At 43.8% G+C, this 21318-nt stretch overlaps 3 protein-coding genes and 1 long non-coding RNA gene across 5 annotated transcripts; 2 read left to right on the forward strand and 2 right to left on the reverse strand.

Annotated features, from left to right (window-relative positions):
- The first annotated feature begins 269 nt into the window (after positions 1-269).
- TUBB1 (tubulin beta 1 class VI) lies at positions 270-9397 on the forward strand. Of its 2 annotated transcripts, XR_004359997.1 has the most exons (5): positions 270-686; positions 2232-2340; positions 2505-2615; positions 2749-4482; positions 9387-9397. XR_004359997.1 is itself a non-coding variant. In XM_032704777.1 (4 exons), exons 1-4 carry the CDS (start codon positions 630-632, stop codon positions 3819-3821), a joined length of 1350 nt encoding a protein of 449 aa, XP_032560668.1. In that variant the 5' UTR covers positions 270-629; the 3' UTR covers positions 3822-4771. The 2 variants fall into 2 exon arrangements, 1 of the variants encoding a protein (XP_032560668.1); XM_032704777.1 differs by lacking the exon at positions 9387-9397 and having other exon boundaries at positions 2749-4771.
- On the reverse strand, positions 5437-6642 carry ATP5F1E (ATP synthase F1 subunit epsilon). The gene is made up of 3 exons (XM_032704782.1): positions 6513-6642; positions 6163-6289; positions 5437-5576 (listed from the first exon to the last, which is right to left on the reverse strand). Exons 1-2 carry the CDS (start codon positions 6542-6544, stop codon positions 6166-6168), a joined length of 156 nt encoding a protein of 51 aa, XP_032560673.1. The 5' UTR covers positions 6545-6642; the 3' UTR covers positions 5437-5576; positions 6163-6165.
- Positions 9398-11840: 2443 nt separating the features above from the next.
- LOC116795244 lies at positions 11841-19001 on the forward strand. The gene is made up of 3 exons (XR_004359998.1): positions 11841-12040; positions 12763-12938; positions 18748-19001. It is a non-coding gene; the product is annotated as an uncharacterized LOC116795244 (long non-coding RNA).
- PRELID3B (PRELI domain containing 3B) lies at positions 13992-19894 on the reverse strand. The gene is made up of 6 exons (XM_032704780.1): positions 19760-19894; positions 18782-18950; positions 18335-18424; positions 17676-17746; positions 16782-16884; positions 13992-16098 (listed from the first exon to the last, which is right to left on the reverse strand). The coding sequence occupies exons 1-6, from the start codon at positions 19789-19791 to the stop codon at positions 15979-15981; spliced, it is 585 nt and encodes a 194-aa protein (XP_032560671.1). The 5' UTR covers positions 19792-19894; the 3' UTR covers positions 13992-15978.
- Between the last annotated feature and the right edge of the window lie 1424 nt (positions 19895-21318).

The raw sequence follows: 21318 nt of genomic DNA on the forward strand, positions 1-21318 counted from the left end.
TGTCCCCTTCCTTCATGCAGTCAGACACTGGGAATGATGACTATTAGTGAACTCAATTTTGCCTGGCAATGTGCTGAATGTTGTAGTTATAGGAAGCTACTGCTCACACTGGTTTAAATATGGGTGGTGTCCTGTATGACTCATATGATGCTAAAATTTAAATTATGTGGCAGAAGCGCATGTGTTTAATAAATTAAAATCACTCATTTTTGGCTGCAATCTCTATATATGCACATATATTTGTATATATATTGTGTATAACATCAAATAATGAAACACAAATAGAATGTGCACATAAATGCATGCATCACACTGCTGCAGAGATCTGGAATTAATTGTGAGGGGGTGCATGTGACAATATTCCTTTCCAAGGCACTCAGAAAAGCACCTGTGCTTTTTGTCCCCAGGCAGTAAACAGGCATTTTGCCTCCTTGTGAAATGCTGAGCAGCCTGAGGAGTTGGCTACTCCCCTTCTGGCTGAGTGACGGTCCCTCTGATATAAAAAGGCCCCTTGGGATGGGCTGTGCTGGGTGTAGCTGATAGTGCAGCAGAAACAGGGCTTGTTCTGGGGACTGCAACTGGAGAACCTGTGAGAGGTTGTGGCCACCAGCAGGTCCGAGCTCCACAAAATGCGTGAAATTGTGCATCTTCAGATTGGGCAATGCGGGAACCAAATTGGAGCCAAGGTAAGGTCTCTTTTCAATATTGCTCCTCAGTCAGTGGTAATGGGTCAAACATCATCAAACATCATCCCCAACCATGGGGGCTTTTGAGAATTCAATGTCATGCTAGCAGGGAAGATGAGTATTTTGGTATGAAAGGCAAAAGACTGGCTTGCTCCTCGTGCAAAGCTTAATGTTCATCTGCAATAACCATGGCACAGTGATTACAGGTGCTCCAGAGCATTCCTTCTGGGACTCATATACCCAGGAGAACTAATCTAGTCTGCAAAATACTGGGACAAGTGGTGGAGCCAGTAATTCAAGGGCTGCAAAGTTGTGATTCCAGTACTTTAGCTCAGCCATGCAGCAGCAACTGCCACATTATATTCATTAATATCATAGAATGCTTTGGGTTGGAAGGGTCCTTACGGATCATATGGGATCTTATTAATCAACAGGATGACCTGTGCTATCAGTGACCAGTTAGTTTTTTCTGAGAGTGACACAAAGTGGCCTCCTGTGACAGGCAGAAGTTTTTTAGAGCATTTTTGTGTAGTTCAAACACTCCAATGCTGTTACTTAGAGAGAAGTCACTACCACTGACTTTCTATGCTAGGAGAAAAAAAAAATCACCATTGCTTCTGCTCTGTGATGTTCATCCTTTTATTTATTTATGAGTAGGAAGTAGTAAAAAAAATTATCAGGGATTGCTCTGTTGTGTTCTTCCTCCATTTCTTGCTCCCACAAATCTCACCTTGATTTCTTTTAATGGAACATGAAGCTGTGGATGGCCAGGGAATGTCATGTTAGACCCAGCTAGTTTGAATGCAGCCAGCGTCAGAGGTGAAAGGTGGTTTTTTTGTTGGCTTTGACCTGCAAACCCCTTATGTCTATTAAGACCTGTGGAAAAGAACACACCCCCCACGCACATATTGGAAATTATGTATGTGGACACTCAAAATGAGACTGGATGCTGACCCAGCAGACCTTTCATATTAAAGTAGCCTGGTCATTACAGTGGGTGGGTGTGTCTACATGAACACTGCTGTGGCTGCTCTCCAGATAAGAGCCCCAGCACAAGACATATGAGCGTCAAGATAGGACATTTAGGACCAGCAGCTGTTCGTGGAAAGCCTTGCTCACGTAAAAATTTGCCTGTGCAGCTTTGCCATGCCACAGTCACACTTGTGCATGACAGGACTCAAAGCAACCCTCCACAATCCATCTCCTCCATGACTTTCTTTATTAAGCTCATACCAACTACTATCTCTGTTATTTACACTATTTTATGGGGTTTTTTTACTATAAAGGGAATAAATTGAGGGCCTCCACCTATTAGTGCACAGGTGATAGCTAAGCAGTATACATAGCCTACTAAACTTTTCTCTTGAACTTATCTGGGGAGGAGGAGAGGAGGATCCCTGCTCTGATATAATAAACAAATGGCAAAACATCCCCTGCTTCAGGCACAGTTCCAATCAGGGATGAGAGCAGCACGAGAGCAGCAGGAGAGTGTGCTGAAAATAAATAAATCTTTGTTAAGTGTGTTGTACATCATTCCTTTTCCAGTTCTGGGAGGTGCTTGGTGATGAACATGGGATTGACATCGCTGGAAACTACCGTGGGGATTCACCCCTGCAGCTCGAGCGGATCAACGTGTACTTCAATGAGGCTTTCTGTGAGTGCTCAGCACTGTCAGGTGTTGGCAGAGCAATTTGTAATTAAAAACCCCTCAAAAAAACCTAAACCACTATAGGTGGATTGAACTTTTCAGAGCAGATCATAAGGCTGTCTCTTTGACCTCTAACAGCAATCATTTGCATTCACTTTGTTTTGTTCCAGCCCATAAATACGTGCCCCGTTCCATCCTGGTGGACCTGGAGCCTGGGACGATGGACAGTGTACGGTCCAGCAAAATAGGCCCCCTCTTCCGACCCGACAACTTTATTCATGGTATGTACATCATGCTGCCAGCAAACTAACTGGAGTCAACTGGCCCAAAATGGGCTTTGATCTCCTTTTGTTGTAGCCTTTGAAAAGTCTCTTGTTAACTTTGTGGCTGTTCTTTCTGTAATTCTGTTTACAGGTAATTCAGGTGCTGGAAACAACTGGGCCAAAGGCCATTACACAGAAGGTGCTGAACTGATTGAGAATGTCATGGATGTGGTCAGGAACGAGTGTGAGAGCTGTGACTGCCTTCAGGGGTTCCAGCTCATCCATTCTCTTGGTGGTGGTACAGGCTCAGGTATGGGCACGCTTCTCATCAACAAAATCAGGGAGGAATACCCCGACAGGATTATGAACACCTTCAGTGTTGTGCCTTCACCCAAAGTATCCGACACGGTCGTGGAGCCGTACAACGCCATCCTCTCCATCCACCAGCTCATAGAGAACACAGATGAAACCTTTTGCATTGACAATGAAGCTCTATATGACATATGCTTCAGAACTTTAAAGCTCACCAATCCCACCTACGGTGACCTCAACCACTTGGTGTCCCTAACGATGAGCGGCGTCACCACCTCGCTCCGCTTCCCCGGCCAGCTGAACGCGGACCTGCGGAAGCTGGCTGTTAACATGGTGCCCTTCCCTCGCCTGCACTTCTTCATGCCAGGCTTTGCCCCACTGACAGCTCGGGGCAGCCAGATGTACAGAGCCCTCACCGTGCCAGAGCTGACGCAGCAGATGTTCGACGCACGCAACATGATGGCAGCGTGCGACCCTCGCCGCGGGCGCTACCTGACCGTGGCCTGCATCTTCAGGGGCAGGATGTCCACCAGGGAGGTGGATGAGCAGCTGCTGTCTGTGCAGACCAAGAACAGCTCCTCCTTCGTGGAGTGGATCCCCAATAATGTCAAGGTGGCCGTGTGTGACATCCCCCCGCGAGGCCTGAAGATGGCAGCGACCTTCATCGGCAACAACACGGCCATCCAGGAGCTCTTCATCCGCGTCTCCGAACAGTTCTCAGCCATGTTCAGAAGGAAAGCTTTTCTCCATTGGTACACTGGGGAAGGTATGGATGAAATGGAGTTTTCTGAAGCAGAAGGCAACACCAATGACCTCGTGTCTGAGTACCAGCAGTACCAGGATGCCACTGCAGATGTGGAGGAATTCGAAGAGGTGGAAGTGGAAGCGAGCCCAGAAAAGGAAGCAGCGTAAAAACAATATCAAAACACTCTGAATAAGCCTGTTGACATTCACTAAAGACAAAGCAGTAGCCAAAAATTAGACATTTCTTCAGAACTTTTCTCTGCATCTGCCAAACAGCTCCAATTTTACAACACAGTGCTTTTGAAATTGATGGCAGCTCTGCTTTACTCTCCTAAACAACTGTTGACACTGAATTGCTCCCAAAAAGAGACAAGTTGTCTCATAACAGCCTGTCTTGTAAATGTATTCACTTTTAGTACATAATCACCAGATACTGAATGTACTATACAGCCACTGTGCCTGTGTACATATATATCAGGATTATAAGCAACAGCAAAACACGCTGTCAACTCATCACATTTATTTATTCTCAGGTAAACACAGTGTCTGTTTTGATTGTGAACTTGTAACTGTTTTAGGAACACGTGCATATCTGTAAGGTCTGGAAAGGCAGTGTCTGTTTTATTGTCACTCCACAGACTGATGTAGACCTGCAGACAAGTTCAGCAACTTGAGTTGCAGGGGGAGGGCAGAAGAAACAAGATGGGGCAAAAGACTGAATATGTACATTCTTTCTTTTTTTTTTTAAAGTCCTTTTAATAGTTCTTTCACATTGCTGGCTTATATTATTGCAGAGCTTGTATTCATTATCATGGTGTGGTTTATTTCTGTTTTAAACTATAGGTTGAGTTACATTAGCACACAAAGTTGTGACACTGTGTAAAAGTTTTGGTGTGGTATTTTTTTAATCCTGTGTACTAACTACTGTAAATTTTTCCCTAACATTGAGAACAACAAAAAGGATAGAATGGTTTGTAGCTTGTTAGATGTAAGTTCCAGGGCAATCACTAAATCAAAACCATATTTTGACTTCAGGAAAAAAAGTTTCTTGCCACAGCCTTCTACTTAACATTGTATTTAGAATATTCTTTTAATAAAAAATATATACCATTCTGTAAGATACTTTTTATACTTGAAACATTTGATATTAAAAAAAAAATATTCTTGCAAGGACTAACTTCGAATTACAGGAAAAAATGGGAGCTTGTTTTATTATACTCTTGGAAGTGAAAGTTTATTGTACTCTGAACAGTAATGCTTCATGTTCGAGCTCAGTGTAAGGGAATGACCCTGAATTCCATTCTAAGCTGCAGTTCCTCCTCTGCAGTGGGACAATGTGAAGACACACAGCAGGAACATGCCAACACTTCCCCCAAACCAGATGAAAGGATAACTTTGCCCCACAGCCAAGAGCAGGTGGAGTGTCACACTCCATCCCTACTGGGATTGTGTGCCTCTTCCATCAGATAGAGCCATCAGAGGTCCTTTTAATCACTGAAATTATATCCCTATATTCTCTGTTGACAGAGATTTTAGGGAAGAAAACTTTTTTCCAAACCAATAATTAAAATGTAGCAGGTAGAAAAGTTTTAAACAATTAAATGTCTCAGTCATTTACGTACCTGAAATATCAGCATGAAACCCAACAAGAGATTTGCCTTAAGAATAAAAAGATGTTGCTACTGAATGCCAGACTGTGATAAAAACAGTCTTTTAACATAAGTGAAAAGTAAATGTCTCTGCAAAATGGAGAACTTTGTTTCAAGAGGAACGACACTTTGCACACATTCAGCCATTACATTTATTAGCATACTGATTTACATACAGAGGCAAGTTTTACAGTTGATGTGATGACATCAGGTTGCAGAGTCTTGAGCTTTCCTATAGCTTTGCAGTTTGCTGTTATTCACCACAGATCAGTTCCTACGAGAGTATATATAAAGTTATTCGAGTTATTTGAATCAAGAATATGCATAAGGTACATTTGAAACAAAAGGTAATAATATTTAATTTAAGATCAGGAACAGAAGCTATTCTATTCAGAACAGAAGACACTTCAGCTGCTTGTGATTTACGCAATGCCATGAATAAAGATACAAATAGCATCTGTCTTTCACCAACAGCAGATAACTCTTACAAGCCAGCTCATCAGGGGAAACAGCAGTTCAGAGAGTTGAGGAAATATGAAAGTTGAACATCACTACAGACCAGTGCACATCACTATGGAAACCAGAGCCCCAGCTGCTCTGTGTGAGCCCATAAAAAGCCTGACCAAACCCCCAAAAGCAGGGCTTGCTAGACAGGGCACCTCACTCCACTGCACTAATGCGATTAAGGCACTCCACACGTAATCAGGACACTGACAGCCCCAACCCCCTCAGTTCCGTGCCTGAAGGTCGGAGCGGATTCTCCCCAAACAGCGGGGACTAATGCACTCAGCAGTGACAGACCATCACTCTCTCGCACTACAAAGCTCCAACCACGCACCCGGCCCGTCCCACCCACTCACATTTCACTCCTTTTTGGGCTTCACCGTTTTCACCGTGGCCACCGCCGCCCTCTCCGCCTCCGCTTTGTACTGCGGCTTCATGGCGGCCCGCACGGCCTGGGCGCAGATCTGCGAGTACCGGATGTAACTGGGGGGGGGGAACAGAGCGGGGTCAGACCCGAGCCCGGCTTTCCCCCGGCCCCAAACCCGCATCCCCACGGCCCCAAAGCCGCCTTTCCCCTGTCCCCAAACCCCCTTTTCCCCGTGCAGCGGCACTGCTGTGACCGCGCCAGCCCTCCCTGCCCGGCGCTGACAGCTCTCCCCGGCAGCCCCTCGCCCCCACAGCCGCGGCGTAGTCGCGACAGCGATACCTGAGCCCGGCCTGTCGCCAATACGCCACCATGGCTGCGGCTCCACTGGGCAAGGTCAGCGCGTGCCGCCGGGACGGGCCCGCCAACCAATCAGCGCGAGGGGACCGCCCCCGCGCCCCTCATTGGCCAATCAGAGGGCCCGTCCGCGGGTCTCGACTCCCGTCCTTTCCGCCCGGGGCGCCCCGCCCCTTCCCCTCGGGCCGGGCGGCCCCGCAGCCCTGAGGGGGATGTGGGTGGGGTCGTGGCGGTGTCGCCTTCTAGTCTTACAGCTCAGCCCGGTAAAGCTGCCTGGGAAAGGCGTGTTTCGGAAGGTCTTGGCTTCGCCTCCAGGTGTGGCCTCGCTGTCCAAAATCACGGGACTGAATATGTGGGGTTCCGTGGTTCAGGGACGGTAATTCGCCAGAAACACAGCACACGTCGATCAACTAAAGGACAGAAATTAAAGGCCAAGTCTTCTGTGAGGCAAATGGCTAGTTATCCAGCGCTTATGTTAGTTACACATTAACTCGTTCCTCAGCAGTCCCGTTGAAATCTACAAATCCAAGCAAGTGGTTAAATGGATGTTTCATGCAGCTTAAATCGGTTGTCATTGTCCCTCTGTGCCATTTCTAGATGAAACGCTGAAAGAAAACGATATACAGGCATGTGGAGCCAATGTAGATTTTTTTTTTTTTTTTTTTAGGCAGACTGGCTTCAAGTTTTTACCCCTTTGGACATGGTGCCTTGCCATGGGATTCCTCTGGATGTAAGACTCTGCAAACAGCTGAAATCGTATCCAGTTATTTACTCTAAACAAATCCGTAAAAGATGACATAGCAAACTAGAAGCTATTGTCAGGTGTTGACACAAGGGAAAAATAGACAATTTTCCATGTATAATAAGCAAAAAGTTATTACAAGACTCTAATGACATTTGATAAGGATCAGTTTGGTCCTAACCTAATGTTCATTTAAATAATTAAGGACTTATGAAGACTATATATTGGGTTTTTAATAAATCCTTGCACTTTCGCATACCTCTTCTCTTGCTTCCTTTGATCCAGAGACAAACCATTTTTAAAGCACAGGGTAACTTTCAGCTTTATTGGAGATCTCATTTAGTCCAGAACCATTGCAATAAACAAACCACACATGGTCAGGACAGAGTTACCAGAACAAAAAGAACAACTCTTCACCAAATATCTTCCAGTCTTTCTGCAGGACAGCATATGACAGTACAATCTGGACCAATAACCTGTGATTTTTGGGTTTTTTTTAAACTGCTAAACATATCTGCTCCTACTGAATTTGGGGTTAATTTCTTAAATTCACGTCTTACAAGTATTCGTACTTAATTTTAAAGAAACAACTAGCATACAGGAGGCAGAAAATAATTTTTATTTCGTGCACTTATTTCCTTTTTTATTTTTGTATGAGTCATAATTGTCCTAATTTTGAGACAGACATGGCATATTGGAACAAAGTTTTCCAACTTGCAAAAATTAAATCAGTGAGAAAATACTTGCTATGACAAATATGTTTCTGCCCTTTTAGCACAGAAAGGTGCCAGTGTTATGATATCGAAAGGGAACATATTTTGGTTTCTAAACCCCAGCTACAGCAGTGACAACAAAAAGATACAAGACAGCACCAAAGGGAAGCCGCTCTCTGCTACTTAAGCAGCACACTGGATGCAAGACAGGTAACTGTAGTACTTACATATATTGATAAAGGGGATGTTACATACAAATGCTGCTTTAATGGCAACATCCGATGATTTGATAGGTAAAATAATTAGCAGTAAGATTATTTTAAGCCTCATGGGCACCCCAGGCCAAAATAGCAGTATGGGACATTTTTCTTCCAGCTCCGTGTCCCTCTATTCCTGCCCCACACCTTCTCTGAGTCCTCTCCCTACCTCCTGTCTCTCACCTGCTTTTTTCTCCACAATTATCTTTTCTCTCTGTGCCTCCCTGTGAAATGCTTCAACCTGCAATTCTGTGAAATTAACTCAGATTTAAATCCATAATGGAGATATGCAATTATTTGCACATTCAGCTCTATTTACCGTTTGTTGGTCCCGACAGATAAAAATTCGGCATGAATTGAAAAAGTTTAACATTTGAGAGAGGTATCAGCCATGCTGAGGCAGACTGGAAATCAGATCAGGGACAGAAACTGTGCTCTACAAAAAAATCCAGAATATATGTTGGTGTTTATGCAGCTGTTACAAGGCACCGTTATATAGATCTGTACGACCTGTTTCCATGCCCAGTTCTGTTCAGATGCCAGGAGATGTTTGGAAAGCCCTTAAATTTCCTCAGATAGGAATTTTCAGAGAGAGAACTTAGGAGAGAGCACATAAAGGAGGAGAGTTCAGAAGGACAGAGAGAGGTTGCAGGCAGAGGGGATGTGTTAGGGGGGTTAGATGCAGAGATCAAGGGAAGCTGAAGCGTTGCGATTAGCAACATCCAGGAATGTGAGCGTGGATAGGTCTGGGGGAACTAAGGGTGTGAGATTAGACATGTCCATAGAAACTGGGGAAGTGAGGGAAGAAGCATCCTGAAAGGTGAGATTGGAGACATCCAGAAAGGGTGTCGAGATGAGATTGGAAACATCCTGAGAGGTCGATGAAGACAATTCAGAGGAGCGCTGAAACAGGAAATAGTTAAAATCGGTGAGGTCTAGTGACTCTGAGGAGGTTGAGGAGCTGTTCTCTGAGATGCCTGGTGAGGATGGAGGGATTGTACAGGAAAAGTTCAAGGAAGCTGAGGAGGTGTGACTGGAAACATCTGTGGAGGACGAAGACGTATGAGTGGAGAGATCTAGAGAGAGTGAAGTAGTAGGACTGGAGAAATCTGTGGAGGATATAGAGGTGACACTTGAGAGATCTAAGGAGATGGAAGAACTGTCACCAGATTGATCCAGAGAGCCTGATGAAGTGAGACTTGATAGGTCCAGTGAAATGGAAGAGGAGAAACTGGAGCGCTCCCAGGAATCTGAAGAGGTGAGACTGGAGAGCTCTAAGGAGATTGAAGAGGAGATACTGGAAAAATCTGAGGAGGCTGAAGATGGGAGACTTGAAAGGTCCAGAGACGATGAAGTGAGACTGGAGAACTCAACAGAGGATGAAGAGCTCAGACTGGATAAATCCAAAGAATCCGAAAAGGGGATTTTAAAGAGTTCCCAGGAGGCTGAAGTCTTGACACTGAAGGGGTCCAGGGAGGCCAAAAAAGTGAGACCAAGTAGGTCCAGGTATGTTGAAGAGATGATACTGAAAAGCCAAGGAACATGACTGCTGTTAAATCAGGAGTATTTTAAACTAAAGGTCTCTATTAACACACCAAAACAAAACAAAGAGACAGCATGACCCCAAATGATTTTAATTTGAAAATAAAGATTTAAACTGTGTGCTTAGTTAGGTCTCTTAGTGGTTTCTCCTTTGGTGCAGAAAAGCTCCAGTAATAAGAGCTCACAGTCTTACTGAGAGCATTGCTCCTTCCCAGGGAACCAGGGCAGGAGCAAATGTTCTTCTTCAACCAGATTTTAGCATCTTTGACAGCCTGACAAAGAATACCCTCCTGTCAAATGCCATCTCCCTGTCCTGAAGGTCTGGAATAAAATAATAGTTATGTAACAGAATGGAAATTAAAACACTTTAGCTTTTCTTTTCCGAATACCACGGGATACTCAGATCTGAGGCTGCTTACTGGCTGTGGAGAGAGATTTTAAACAAATACACAGTTATAAAGGGCAGCAAGTCAAGCTGGGCCTCTGACTATAAAGATATGAGGGATTATTTCCTTTTGATTCATAACATCAACTAAAAAATATGGATATTCCTGATGATTGTAACGAAACTGGCAAAGAAAACGGTATTTTTCTGCACAGCATGTGCAGGATTGTTTTTGGAAGCCAGCAGTATGCTAAACTGATTCTGTGTCCAAGAGACACACATTTCTAGGTCTACTTATTTTTCAGATAAAAAGAGGTCTTATTTTGTTACTTTGATTCTATGAAAATAAATCTGGACATAAAACCGGTGCGATAACAGTAATTTTTGATTTGTTTAATAAAAATATCCTGAAGAGAAACTGTGATGGAAGACAGACATACGATTAAAAAGGGAACAGCTTATATTTCAGTTCATAAAGGTGCATCTAATTATAGTTTGAGTAGGTCAAGAGGCTGATCCACAGCTGCTTTCTCTCGTCTCCAGACTCTGCTGCAAAGCGGAGCTGAAACCCGCTGGTGTCTCTGTGTCTCTGTGGGCACAGGAGAGCACAGGAAGTTTCTCAGTCATCACAGACATATTTTATGGCCCAACAAAGTGATCCCTCAGAAAGCTGCAGCTCCTCAGGTGAACACAGCCCAGCCCTGCCCCTGTTATTACACAAGCAGTGTCCAGATGCGTGGGTAATGGATTTAACATAATCACCACGGCTGCGCTCCCACTGAGGTCACCTCTTAACTGGAGCAGGTGTCTGCTGAACAGGGGCTGAAGTTGAACCCTGTCTTACTATGCAAACATTAAAATTACCAAACTTAAAAAAAAACAAAACAAACGCGGCTTAGGTACCAAAGATGAGACCCCAAAAAGTTCTTGAGTGCATTTAATATTTATTGATAATGCTTCTGTAATTTTACAGCTCCTGCAAAAACGTTGCAATTCTTTCAAGAGTACGATGTTTATAGATCAAAAGGCAAACCAAAAGAATTTTAATAAACATGCATAGTTTATGATGAAATTACAAGTTTGCTTGCTGCCCTGTATTCTCAATAAAACATAAAAATAATTAAGCCCTTAAAAATCCCTTGCTATATAAAACCACTACAATTTTGTGACTATCTTTAATCTCAGAAGTTTCTCAAGTGCATTTTATAGGGGAGAACAAATATTTAAACAAAAGGCAAATTACAACACAACCAAAAGCCGGTGTCCAACAGGCTATAAATTCCATAATCTCTTCACTGTGTTCCCTCTGTCTTCATTGAAAATGATGCAGTTATTGCACTTTTTCCTGTGAAACAACACTGTGAAGAAACATGGAATCATGGTCACCATTGTATAAAATGTACAGGTCAGTAATAACGTTTCCTACCTTGGGTAGCTGTAGGTTTATCTCCTTTCTCTGCCTGGGTAAGCCATACTGGGCTGTGCTGGTAAAGCTCTGCTGTTCTCTCTGCTGCTGACCCTAATCTGTTCCACAGCCACTGGAATTCATGCCATGCTGATGACAATGCGGGTCATCTCCTGGTAAATCTCCTGGCCAAGCACAGCACTCTGCACAGAGCATCAGCAGAAAACACACCCTAAAATCAGCTCTAATCTTAAGGTAAAGTTGCAGTTCTGTGCTGTTTCCTACTACAGGACAATATTTTGGAGGTTAGTTGATGAAGCAGATGAAGATATTATTTTTTAACTTTTGGACACCTGGATTCAAAGCAAAAGTAATTTTGCACTGTCATCCAAGTTCTCAGCTGTCCATTCTACAAAATCTGGCATAAATAGCCTGTGGAGGGACCCAGGATCTGCAGAGCAGAATTCAGGTACACAAGTTTTAAGAATCTTGTCCATTACCTCCTCTTTTAATGTGTTTATTGACTTGTGTTGGCTATGCTACTTTTTAAATGTGGTTATGACAGAATAGCATGATAACGTAAGACATTTTGTCCACAGCTGATGCTACCATTGAATAAAAGTTTAAAAAACACCCAGGTGACACTAATGGTCCCCCAACAAACTGTTGACAAGAACTCACTCAAATATTGCTACTTGCCATATTAGAAAACAAACTTCTTAGCAAGGCATCTACAAAGTTGAACAGGCTCTAGGCACATCAAAGTTCACTGCAAGGGCAATTGTTTCATTTAATTTGGTGTTAAAAGGAAGGGGTATATGATTAGGAAAATACCACATATGTTGGTAATTTCATTGTATTCTAGCTGATATATTCAGCTGGACTATATGTATATTATCTAGCTGATACTATTTTTTTCGTTCATTGTTTTTAAACTTTTTGATTAAAGGACTGTCAGACTGTTCTGGAGCAAATGTGTAAAAGCCATTGTGTGCTGAACTTTTTGTAATATACATGTCTGAGAAGGAAGACTTTAACTTAACAATGGTACTGTTACAGAGCTATAATTTTTACTGTTCAAACATCAAATACTCTCTCTAGTAGATGCAATATGAAATTATTGCAATACACATTGCAGAGGCAACATAATTTCAGCCCACCCAATAGCTTCCTACATTTCTCCTCTTTCAGCATCTCACTGTGCTTGCTGGTGGCTGCACAAAGACTGTATCACTTCTCATGGTCATGTTTTTTTGGCTCAACAAGTTGACTTGGGTCAACAAAGGCTGTGAAGACCAAGGGAAGAAGCAGGACAGCACAGCCAGGCAAGAGGGATGGCAAACAGAGCATTGTCTCCTTTTATGAAGGTAAGCAATTAGCTCAGCTCGGTTGTAACACGTAAACTTACCTTTAGAATAATTTAGTTCTAGAGCAACAAATAAAGCAAAGCTGTCAAATTATTGAAGAAAGAAAATAACAGGTCCTGTGCAAGTAAAAGAAAAACCTTCACCTTCACAAAGGGAAGGATTCTGAAGTGACTCAGTGCTTCCACACAAGGGCTCTTTATCAGCACTCTTCAATCCTTCCATAAACGTGAACCTCCACAGACTGCTGACCTTCCCTTTGAACCCACCATCTGTCAGGGTCAGCAGCTTGAAAAGGCTGCAGTTACCAGAAAATGGGTGCTTAGGTTTACTTAGCATTTATTGACATTTATTGGAAACGTGCTAGACTGCACAGTTTAAGTGCAAGTAGAGACCACAACAGACACATCAGCAACGTTGTAGGAAATGGTGGTTCAAGTTTTTTCTGCTTTTTTCCAAAGCAAACAACTTTACATTTACAGTTAACTGCTGTGTGACTAAACAGGTGCTGACACCCATTGGTTAGGAGGGATTTATTTACTGATTTATTTACCCCATATTCCTCCACCTCTGCCCTTTCTGCTCCTCGTGTTCCTTCCCCTTTCCCCCCCTCCACTTCTTTCCTCCTGATCCTTCAGTTTTGTCCCTCCAGCTGTAGATCCTTTCTTACCCCCCACCGCCTCCATTCCTTCCAACCCCAGAACCCACAGGTTCTCTGCACTGCCTTAGGTCACTCCCACTGGTGCACTCATCCATAGCACCCCTCATTCCTCACAGGGAATTTGAACACAGATCTCAGTCCAAGTAGACTGAAAATCTTTCCACAGGATGGAAAGATTTTCCACAGCAAACTGTGAAATGTGGTCACCAGTTAATGTGTCAGATTTGCAGAAAAGCAGAGTTATTAAGAAGTAAAAAATGTGCAGCTGTGAATGTGCATTTCAAGATATGCATTTCAATAAAAGAAGCCACTCACTCCAGAGTATTTCTTCACCTTCACCCCACTTATTTCAGATTACTCACCTCGTAATTATAAAACCCAAATAGACCAGAAAGTTTCAGGAACTAGTCAGAATTCAAATAAAATTTTATTTAAAAAGCGCCACATACAGAAAGCCATACTCTGACAGAATGAGAATGCAGGCACATAAATAAAATAGAAGAAAGAAAATTATTATCTTTCAAGAAGTTGAATGCCTGCAAAAAATGAAACATTTAAGTTTATTTTCAGTGCAGGGCCAAAGTGAGTTCATACTATGCAGCCCTTAGTGCAGAAAAATTCGGAAAAGAAAAAACTTTTAAAATATCAGCTGATGGTAATGGCTAACCAAACATGTAAAATGAGTTTCAAGCAAAGCATTTTTATCAGAAATGATGGTACAGTTTTGCAGAAGTTTCACATATACTTTAAAAATTGAAATGCTATTTCAGTTGTAATAATCTGTAAAAGCATGGCAAACCTCAATGACTTTAATTTAGTAAGGTAGTCGCAAATAATTTCATTTTAGAAAAATATTTAGAATAGTTAAATTTTTAAAAGTTATATATCTATATACCTGTTTTCTTCCCCCAACACAAATCTTACAGAAGAATGTGTTCTCGTGTGATTACCACTGAAAATAACCTGGTTCTCTACACAGCAGACACTACTCAATAGGCAATCTGATATAACAGAAATGGCATGCAAAATAAAATATGCTGGGACAGGTGACATTACACTTCTTAAAGGCTAAGAGGGAGTCTTGAAATCACTTGTAAGATTAGAATCAAATTTCCAGGAAAAGCCTCTGGCACCAAAATACCACCATCAGCTAATTCAGGGCTGTGCCTTTGCATTTTTCTGTCGCACTGAAGGAGCCTCACGGGACAGAGCCCCTGCTGAGGTCACCACACTACCAGCACACTGGCACACGATGTAAGGAAGGATGGCAAGGTCTGACCTTTAAGTTCCTGCAGCAAATGACTGGTGACAGTACCGAGAACATACAGCGAGTACCAAGAACTGTAGAAGACTAAATGAAACCCTTGAGAACACAAAGAGCCTTGTGCTGTGAGCAAGTTAATCTGGAACTCAGAACACTGTTGAAATTAAAGGACAAAATATTCAGTTGATGTAGCACGTTATCTTTGGAGTGTGATCAGATTAATATGTATACTGTTAAATATTACTTCCTTTTATGTTTAGGTACTCTTTAGCTAAATTCACAAGGGGTTTTTTGTCTTTAATTGGTTCTTTGAAGTGAACACCTACTATTGTAGCAGCTTGCAAGATTTTAAGGCTCTATGCTTATTGTACCCCTTTATTTAATAAGCTTTTAGAAATGGAGATACTTATAGAAGTTAAAGATAAAATTTTATTTTAAGGTACTGCATGCCCAGCTCATTAATGTTGCATTTAGGAACAGAAGGTAGGTCTTGGTAGGTAAGAGACAATTTGATGTTTTACCTACTCTGACTGAAAAATAATTTGAGTACCATATTAGTTCACCCCATTAAACAAGTTAAAAAGCTTATCAAAAATATTTTGTACATTCTTTTATATTTCAAGCATCAAGTAATAAGCTTTCTGTTAAACCGAGTTGTGTCACACAACTGTCAAAAATCAACAAACAGAACAATGCTGGAACAACCATTCTGCTTAATTTTGGGCTTGGTCCCAAAAGAGGTAGTCCAGAAGTCACATACAAAATAAAAGTTCCACAGAAATTAGCCTTACATGCCAGTGTCCTCCACCATGTGCAGCCTCATCACTAAGTGAGGCTATTTCGTATCTGCAGACATTCTAAGTTAGTGTTCATGTACATACAGGAACTAAACTTGAAAATTATCTCTTCATCTGTAACCGAAATTCGGTCCAGCTGACCCAATATATTAAATAGCCTTTGAACCTCAGCCTTAGTAAGAATTCAGCTGTTCTCCAAATTAAATTTGCAACGTGCCTAGTACACAGGTATGCCTTTAAATAACAAAGGATACATGTATTTAGGCTTGGAGAGAAGCTGCAGATCGTTAAGCCTCGTTAGTGATGCAGGTATAAGTACTATCATTTCTCTACAAACGCTGCTGCTGCCATCGAGTTCCTCATGGTTCCTCTTGCTGAAGCTGCAAACTCTTCAATTTCAGCATTCAGTCTTTTAATTACCCATTCCAATGCTTCCCGGCCCTGCAGTTAAAGAAAAGTTTAGCAGTGTCTAAATCTTAGTAAAGAAGTAAATTGGTTAGGTCCTGTCTTACTGGAAATGACAAAAGAAAAGGTACAGAAATACATGCCTCTGGTATTTTTTATTTCAATAACTGGAGTACTGCAGGGACACGTTCTGCCTTACATTTCATGAAAACAATCTCTTAGGTCAGCAGTGCTCACATTATGATCCACAAAAGCCCTTTTATCCAGGCTGTTTTATTGTTCTTGAGGCTGAACTCAAAGACACCTTTGGATTCCTAGAGGACAGACTCTCAATTAAAACAACATGTCATTACTCCCACAGAACTACTTCAGATCTGTCTGGATGTACATCCTTTTTCAACAGCAAAAACTAATAGATGGCATCAAGAGGGCAGCATAAGAATGACAGTGCCAGACTGTCAAGTGAGTGCAGATGTTTTCTCTGGTGAGGATTCAGAGACCTTTGACAAAAATAATTTATTATCTTCTTTCACAAGAGGAAAAAGAGGAAGAAGTTCACCACACTGAGCATTCAGTCAGCATTTACTCTGCAGTAAAGGCAGTAGAACTATGTGGCCCTTTCCTAAGACTGCTGACAAAGCCAAAAAGTAAAACAGAGGCTTTTATTCCCTTTGACATTCAGCTAGTGTTAACACATTTTACACAAAAATCATACTTACTTTTTTAGCATTAGAAGAAATTGTGTTTGCCATTAGCCCTTCTAGGTAACTGCTGAGACTGACACCTTTGACAGATATTATTGCTTCTTGTGTCAGAATGGTTCTGAAACAGAGAGCAGGAAACTGAATTATTCTGAGTAGTTTCAAGAAGAATGCACTGCTGAAAGCAATTCACTCCTCCCTAAAAAATGCATTTCCTCACCAGCCTGGTTGTGTAACACAGAACTGGTTTATGCTTCTACTCATAAAATAAAAGCCAAGAGTGCCCACCAAGTCCAAGTGGCACTCAGCCATTTCCATCTTTAGCAGCAGGACATTAAGAGTGGAAACACAAGATATGGAATACTAGGAAAACAGTATTAAAAAACATTCCCTTTGACAACAGGGATTTAACATTTCTGACAGTCATGAGAGAAAAAAACTCCTATGTCAGAATCCCTAGAATGATCCTTCAGAGTTATCACTGCTTCCAGCAGTACAGACTCAGTAAACTCTAAATTTGCCTTAAAAAAACCCGACCAACCACCAAAACACAAACCTCCAAAATTAATGACTAAAGGCAGATAAATGTGCATTCTAGTGCAGAGTCTCTGCTCAGGCTGACGGAGAGATCAGAAACAGGGGCTGGAAACTGCAGATGTACAAACTCAGTTACAGACAGGACACCCCCTGAACAGCTGAACTGGGCTCCTTTACAGCATGACCCGAAGTGTCCCAGTGGTGCTCTGCAGAAGCAGTGTCACTGGAGGAAATGACAGTCCATTTAATCCTTTTTTAAAGTTACCAGAACAGAGGCCATGTAAACCTCAACTTCTGTTCAAGGGAAACCATGGAAATTTTTTAAAGCAAAGTCTGTACTACTTCAGAGCAATCTTAGAGCAGAGAGGTACTTACTTGTGTGGCTCATGAGGGTGTGGTTTGTAAACAAGCCTCTCATCTACTGACACCAGGTTTGTAAATGAAATCTGTAGAGCAATGGACAAGATTACCCCTTGATACAAATATTAAAGGGATTAAGCAAATAAAACTGCAGTTTCAAAACTAATGCTTTTATTGCATTTAAACATTACACTTTTCCTCCAAGTATAGGGTTGTAGAACAAGACAGAGAAATCTCCAAGTTCAGCATTTGCTGATCTATTTCTCTTAATTTTTTTGGATCGTTTACTAGCTACCACATTTATAACAACATTTCCACAGTGGGATCAGACAGATGGAGTAGTACAGAGGGCAAAGTGTTACACAATTAGGAAACAGTCACAGTGTACCCACACCAAGTGGCTTTAAAAAAGTTCTTTTTAATACCACCCCCACAACTCCTCCTGTCCTGCTCATCAGTATGTTCAGATGCTTCAGTCCTGACAAACTCCAAAAGCCTAGAAGCTCCTTCCTGAAAAACAGAACTGGTCACCTATAACCACATTACTGAAACCTTTCACTTGTATTATTCTAATGCAATTTTCAAGTTATTTTTAAGATGACTTTCCTTTTCAAATGCACAAGGTGCTGTTATACCCTGTAATCCATTGCAGTTGCACAAACACAGCTACTTACATTACAGGATTTAAGCTCCATTGTTTTTTTCACAGGGTCAACAACTGAGTGCTCCTGAACATATGTCCTTGTTCTGCAGGTGCCAATGAGCTGGAGGACAGGCAAACATAGATGGGATTAATTATGAGATTTTTCCTGCCTTTAAATGTGTAAGTAGTGATAATTGCATTGAACAGACACCAAGACAACAGAATTAGGGTTTAACTTAAAAGAAAACTCTTGAGTTGAGGTAGATTAATCCTCCCAGTGGAAGCAATCTTAGATCCAGGCAATCTCTGGCTATTGGGAAGTCACTACGTGTACTGCTGTTGAGCCTTCCTGATACATTAATGCTTGTATTTTTAAACCATTAAAGTTATGAAATGATACACGTCTATTACAGCACCTGGCTCACGAGCTTCCCTTCCCTGCAGGGATCCCTTTCTGGCTCTGTGACGAAATACTCACCGATTTCACAATGGAGGGAATTCCCCACTCTGTGCTCAGGAGCCTGTGGCTGTGCAGCTTCCCACTGGGATCCACGTGTCTGTCCAGGACATCGACTCCAACCACGCTGGGGTTCATGGGATTTGGATATTTCCTCATGGCAGCTGTGGTCACAGTTTCCCAGGGGTGGCTGACAAAACAGAAGCAGGACACAAACTTGTACACCTTCAGTTTTAACAGGGTTTCTATTACAACTGAATGACACATATCACTTGATTTATGTTTTTAAAGCAGTTCCATTTCCGCTTCTCAACCCTACACATATCCTTCCTAGAGAAACACCTCTGTTTCATGGACTGGACAGTGTCACATGCAAATCAGGCATACAACACACCTCGTTAATCCGGTGTCCTATTATATTATAACTTGATAAGAACGTTTCCTTGTGACATAATGTTAAAGACTGCGCTTCATCCCGATTTCAGTAATACTGCATTTATTTATTAAATTGTTACTCTCCTCTAACGATTATTTCCCTCGGATTATTTTTAACACACAGGTCTTTTGGAGCACTTGAGCCCCGACACCATGAAGGGCCTCAGCGTGCTTCGCTCAGCGCTGCCCCTTGAAGGCGAGGGCAGCACTACAGCCCTGAGCAGCGCCGACACAGCGGGTGGGTCCGTGCACACGTCCACAGCACACAGGTACAGCCCCGCACAGGTACAGCCCCGCACAGGTACAGCCCCTGCCGCGGTCCCAGAGCCTTCCCCGCGGGCCGTGACCCCGGGCCCGCAAGGACGCGCAAGGAAGGTCACGGGAGGCCGCGGCCGCCAGAGCGGGGCGGGGTCGCGGAGCACCCGCGGGGCGGGGGGCTGGCCCCGGGGAGGCGCATCCACCGCAGCCCCCGGCCCGGAGGAGCCCCGCCGTGCCTGGGTTCGGCCCCGCCGCCCCCCCCCCCGCCCGGCCCAGCCCTGCCCTGCCCTGCCCGGCCCCGCTCACTCGAACACATGCTCCGAGGTCCAGATCTTCATGTCGGCGGCGGGGCCGGGCCGTGGCCGCTCCCCCGCAGCCGCCGCTGGGCACCGCGGGCCGGCACTGCCGGCACTGCCGCCCCGGTTCTGCCGCCGCCACCGCGCGCCTGCGCGGGGCACGCCGGCCGCGCCCGCCAATCGCCGCGCCGCGCCGCCGTGACGTCACGGGGCCGGGCCGTCCCGGTCCGGGCAAGGCGGGGCGGGAGCGGCCGCCGTGTCGGAAACACGAGTGTCCGTGTGAGTGTCCGTGGGCCGGGCTCGGTTCGGGCCGGCGCTCACACGCGGCTCACACGGCCCAGCCCGCCCGGGCCGTCCCGCCGGGTGCGGCGGGGCCTCAGCTGACCGATGACGTCAGCGCGGCCGCAGGTGACTGATGACGTCACGCCGCAGTTCCCGCGGCCGGCCAGCAGGGGGCGCAGGGGGGGGCCCGGTGACGTAACCGGCGGCGGTGTGACATCACCGCGGGCGGTGTGAGGGTGACACCGCCCGGGCGGGCCCGCGGGGTTTGTGAGTGGTTTTGTAAGTGCTTTTGTAACGGGTTTTGTAAGGCCTTTCATAACCGGCGGCCGCGCTGTCCCAGCGTGGAAGGGTTTCCACCAACTGTCCCGGACCGTTTCAAACCCCACTGATTTACGATGTTAATAACGCTCTGGCAGCTGCAGCAGCAAACAAACCCACGTGTCCGCTGGCGCGGCATCACGCGTTTTCTTCTAAAATTCTCGGCACTATTGAACGTCCCGCAATTTTTGCTTTTCTTCAAGCTGCCGGAGAGCATTTCACGGACGCAGCACAGGGGGAGCGACCGCTGTGCGCTCATGAGTGCATCAGAAATTGCCTCGAGGGAAAAGGGGGAGAGAGAAACTTCCCAGAGACCGGTTACTGCACCCAGTGCCAGAAATCCCGGCCTCACATTCAGGGACTGTCCCCTGTGCATCTTCTTGTTCACACTGAACATCAAATCCATCAGCTGTGTTACAGAGAAACTACTATTTAATGATACCGGATTCAGTCAGTAGCAAATGGTTAAATGAGAGCTGCAAAGAGAATAAATTATTGTTGGAGATACCAACTGATGTTACTTTTCCCAACTCTCTCACCTCACAGGAACCATCCTAGACATTAACATGCTGGTGATCTACCATAATGTACAGAGTTATTTCTGGAGGATCAGTTCTAAATCCACTGTAGTTTTAATAGTCACTCAGCTGTTTTTGCAACTGGAGAATTTTGCAAAGGATGTTAAAAATGCAAAGCCTTTTGAGAAGTCTCAGTGTGACAAGCAGTTGGGGAAGATGGTGACCCTTAAATAGCCCCTTCCCTGATCCATCAGTCTGCCTCTAGCCTCTCATCAGAGTATTTTTCTGTAAAAGAAATGTTATCTACTGGAAGCAAAGCAAAATGTCATCTCCAAGAAAGAAGCATGCCAACATATGGTGCAGATTAGGAGCTAGATTTCAGCAGTTCTTGCTCACAGAAACTTCAGGTTATTTAAACAGGAGTTTTGTTAAGTTTCTGTATTTGAGTGAT

The sequence above is a fragment of the Chiroxiphia lanceolata genome, chromosome 17, assembly GCF_009829145.1.
Source record: "Chiroxiphia lanceolata isolate bChiLan1 chromosome 17, bChiLan1.pri, whole genome shotgun sequence".
Lineage (NCBI taxonomy): Eukaryota > Metazoa > Chordata > Aves > Passeriformes > Pipridae > Chiroxiphia > Chiroxiphia lanceolata.

What these genes read in the sequence shown, in the direction of transcription:
- PRELID3B (XM_032704780.1), bottom strand. Translation starts at nt 19,791, where the DNA reads ATGAAGATCTGGACCTCGGAGCATGTGTTCGA. An exon ending in ACCTCGGAGCATGTGTTCGA is followed by an intron (nt 18,951 to 19,759) that starts GTGAGCGGGGCC and finishes CTGTTTTGTCAG; the next exon opens with CCACCCCTGGGAAACTGTGA. An exon ending in TTCCCTCCATTGTGAAATCG is followed by an intron (nt 18,425 to 18,781) that starts GTGAGTATTTCG and finishes CCTGTCCTCCAG; the next exon opens with CTCATTGGCACCTGCAGAAC.
- TUBB1 (XM_032704777.1), top strand. Translation starts at nt 630, where the DNA reads ATGCGTGAAATTGTGCATCTTCAGATTGGGCAATGCGGGAACCAAATT. An exon ending in GTACTTCAATGAGGCTTTCT is followed by an intron (nt 2,341 to 2,504) that starts GTGAGTGCTCAG and finishes GTTTTGTTCCAG; the next exon opens with CCCATAAATACGTGCCCCGT. An exon ending in ACCCGACAACTTTATTCATG is followed by an intron (nt 2,616 to 2,748) that starts GTATGTACATCA and finishes TTCTGTTTACAG; the next exon opens with GTAATTCAGGTGCTGGAAAC.
- ATP5F1E (XM_032704782.1), bottom strand. Translation starts at nt 6,544, where the DNA reads ATGGTGGCGTATTGGCGACAGGCCGGGCTCAG. An exon ending in TGGCGACAGGCCGGGCTCAG is followed by an intron (nt 6,290 to 6,512) that starts GTATCGCTGTCG and finishes CCCCCCCCCCAG; the next exon opens with TTACATCCGGTACTCGCAGA.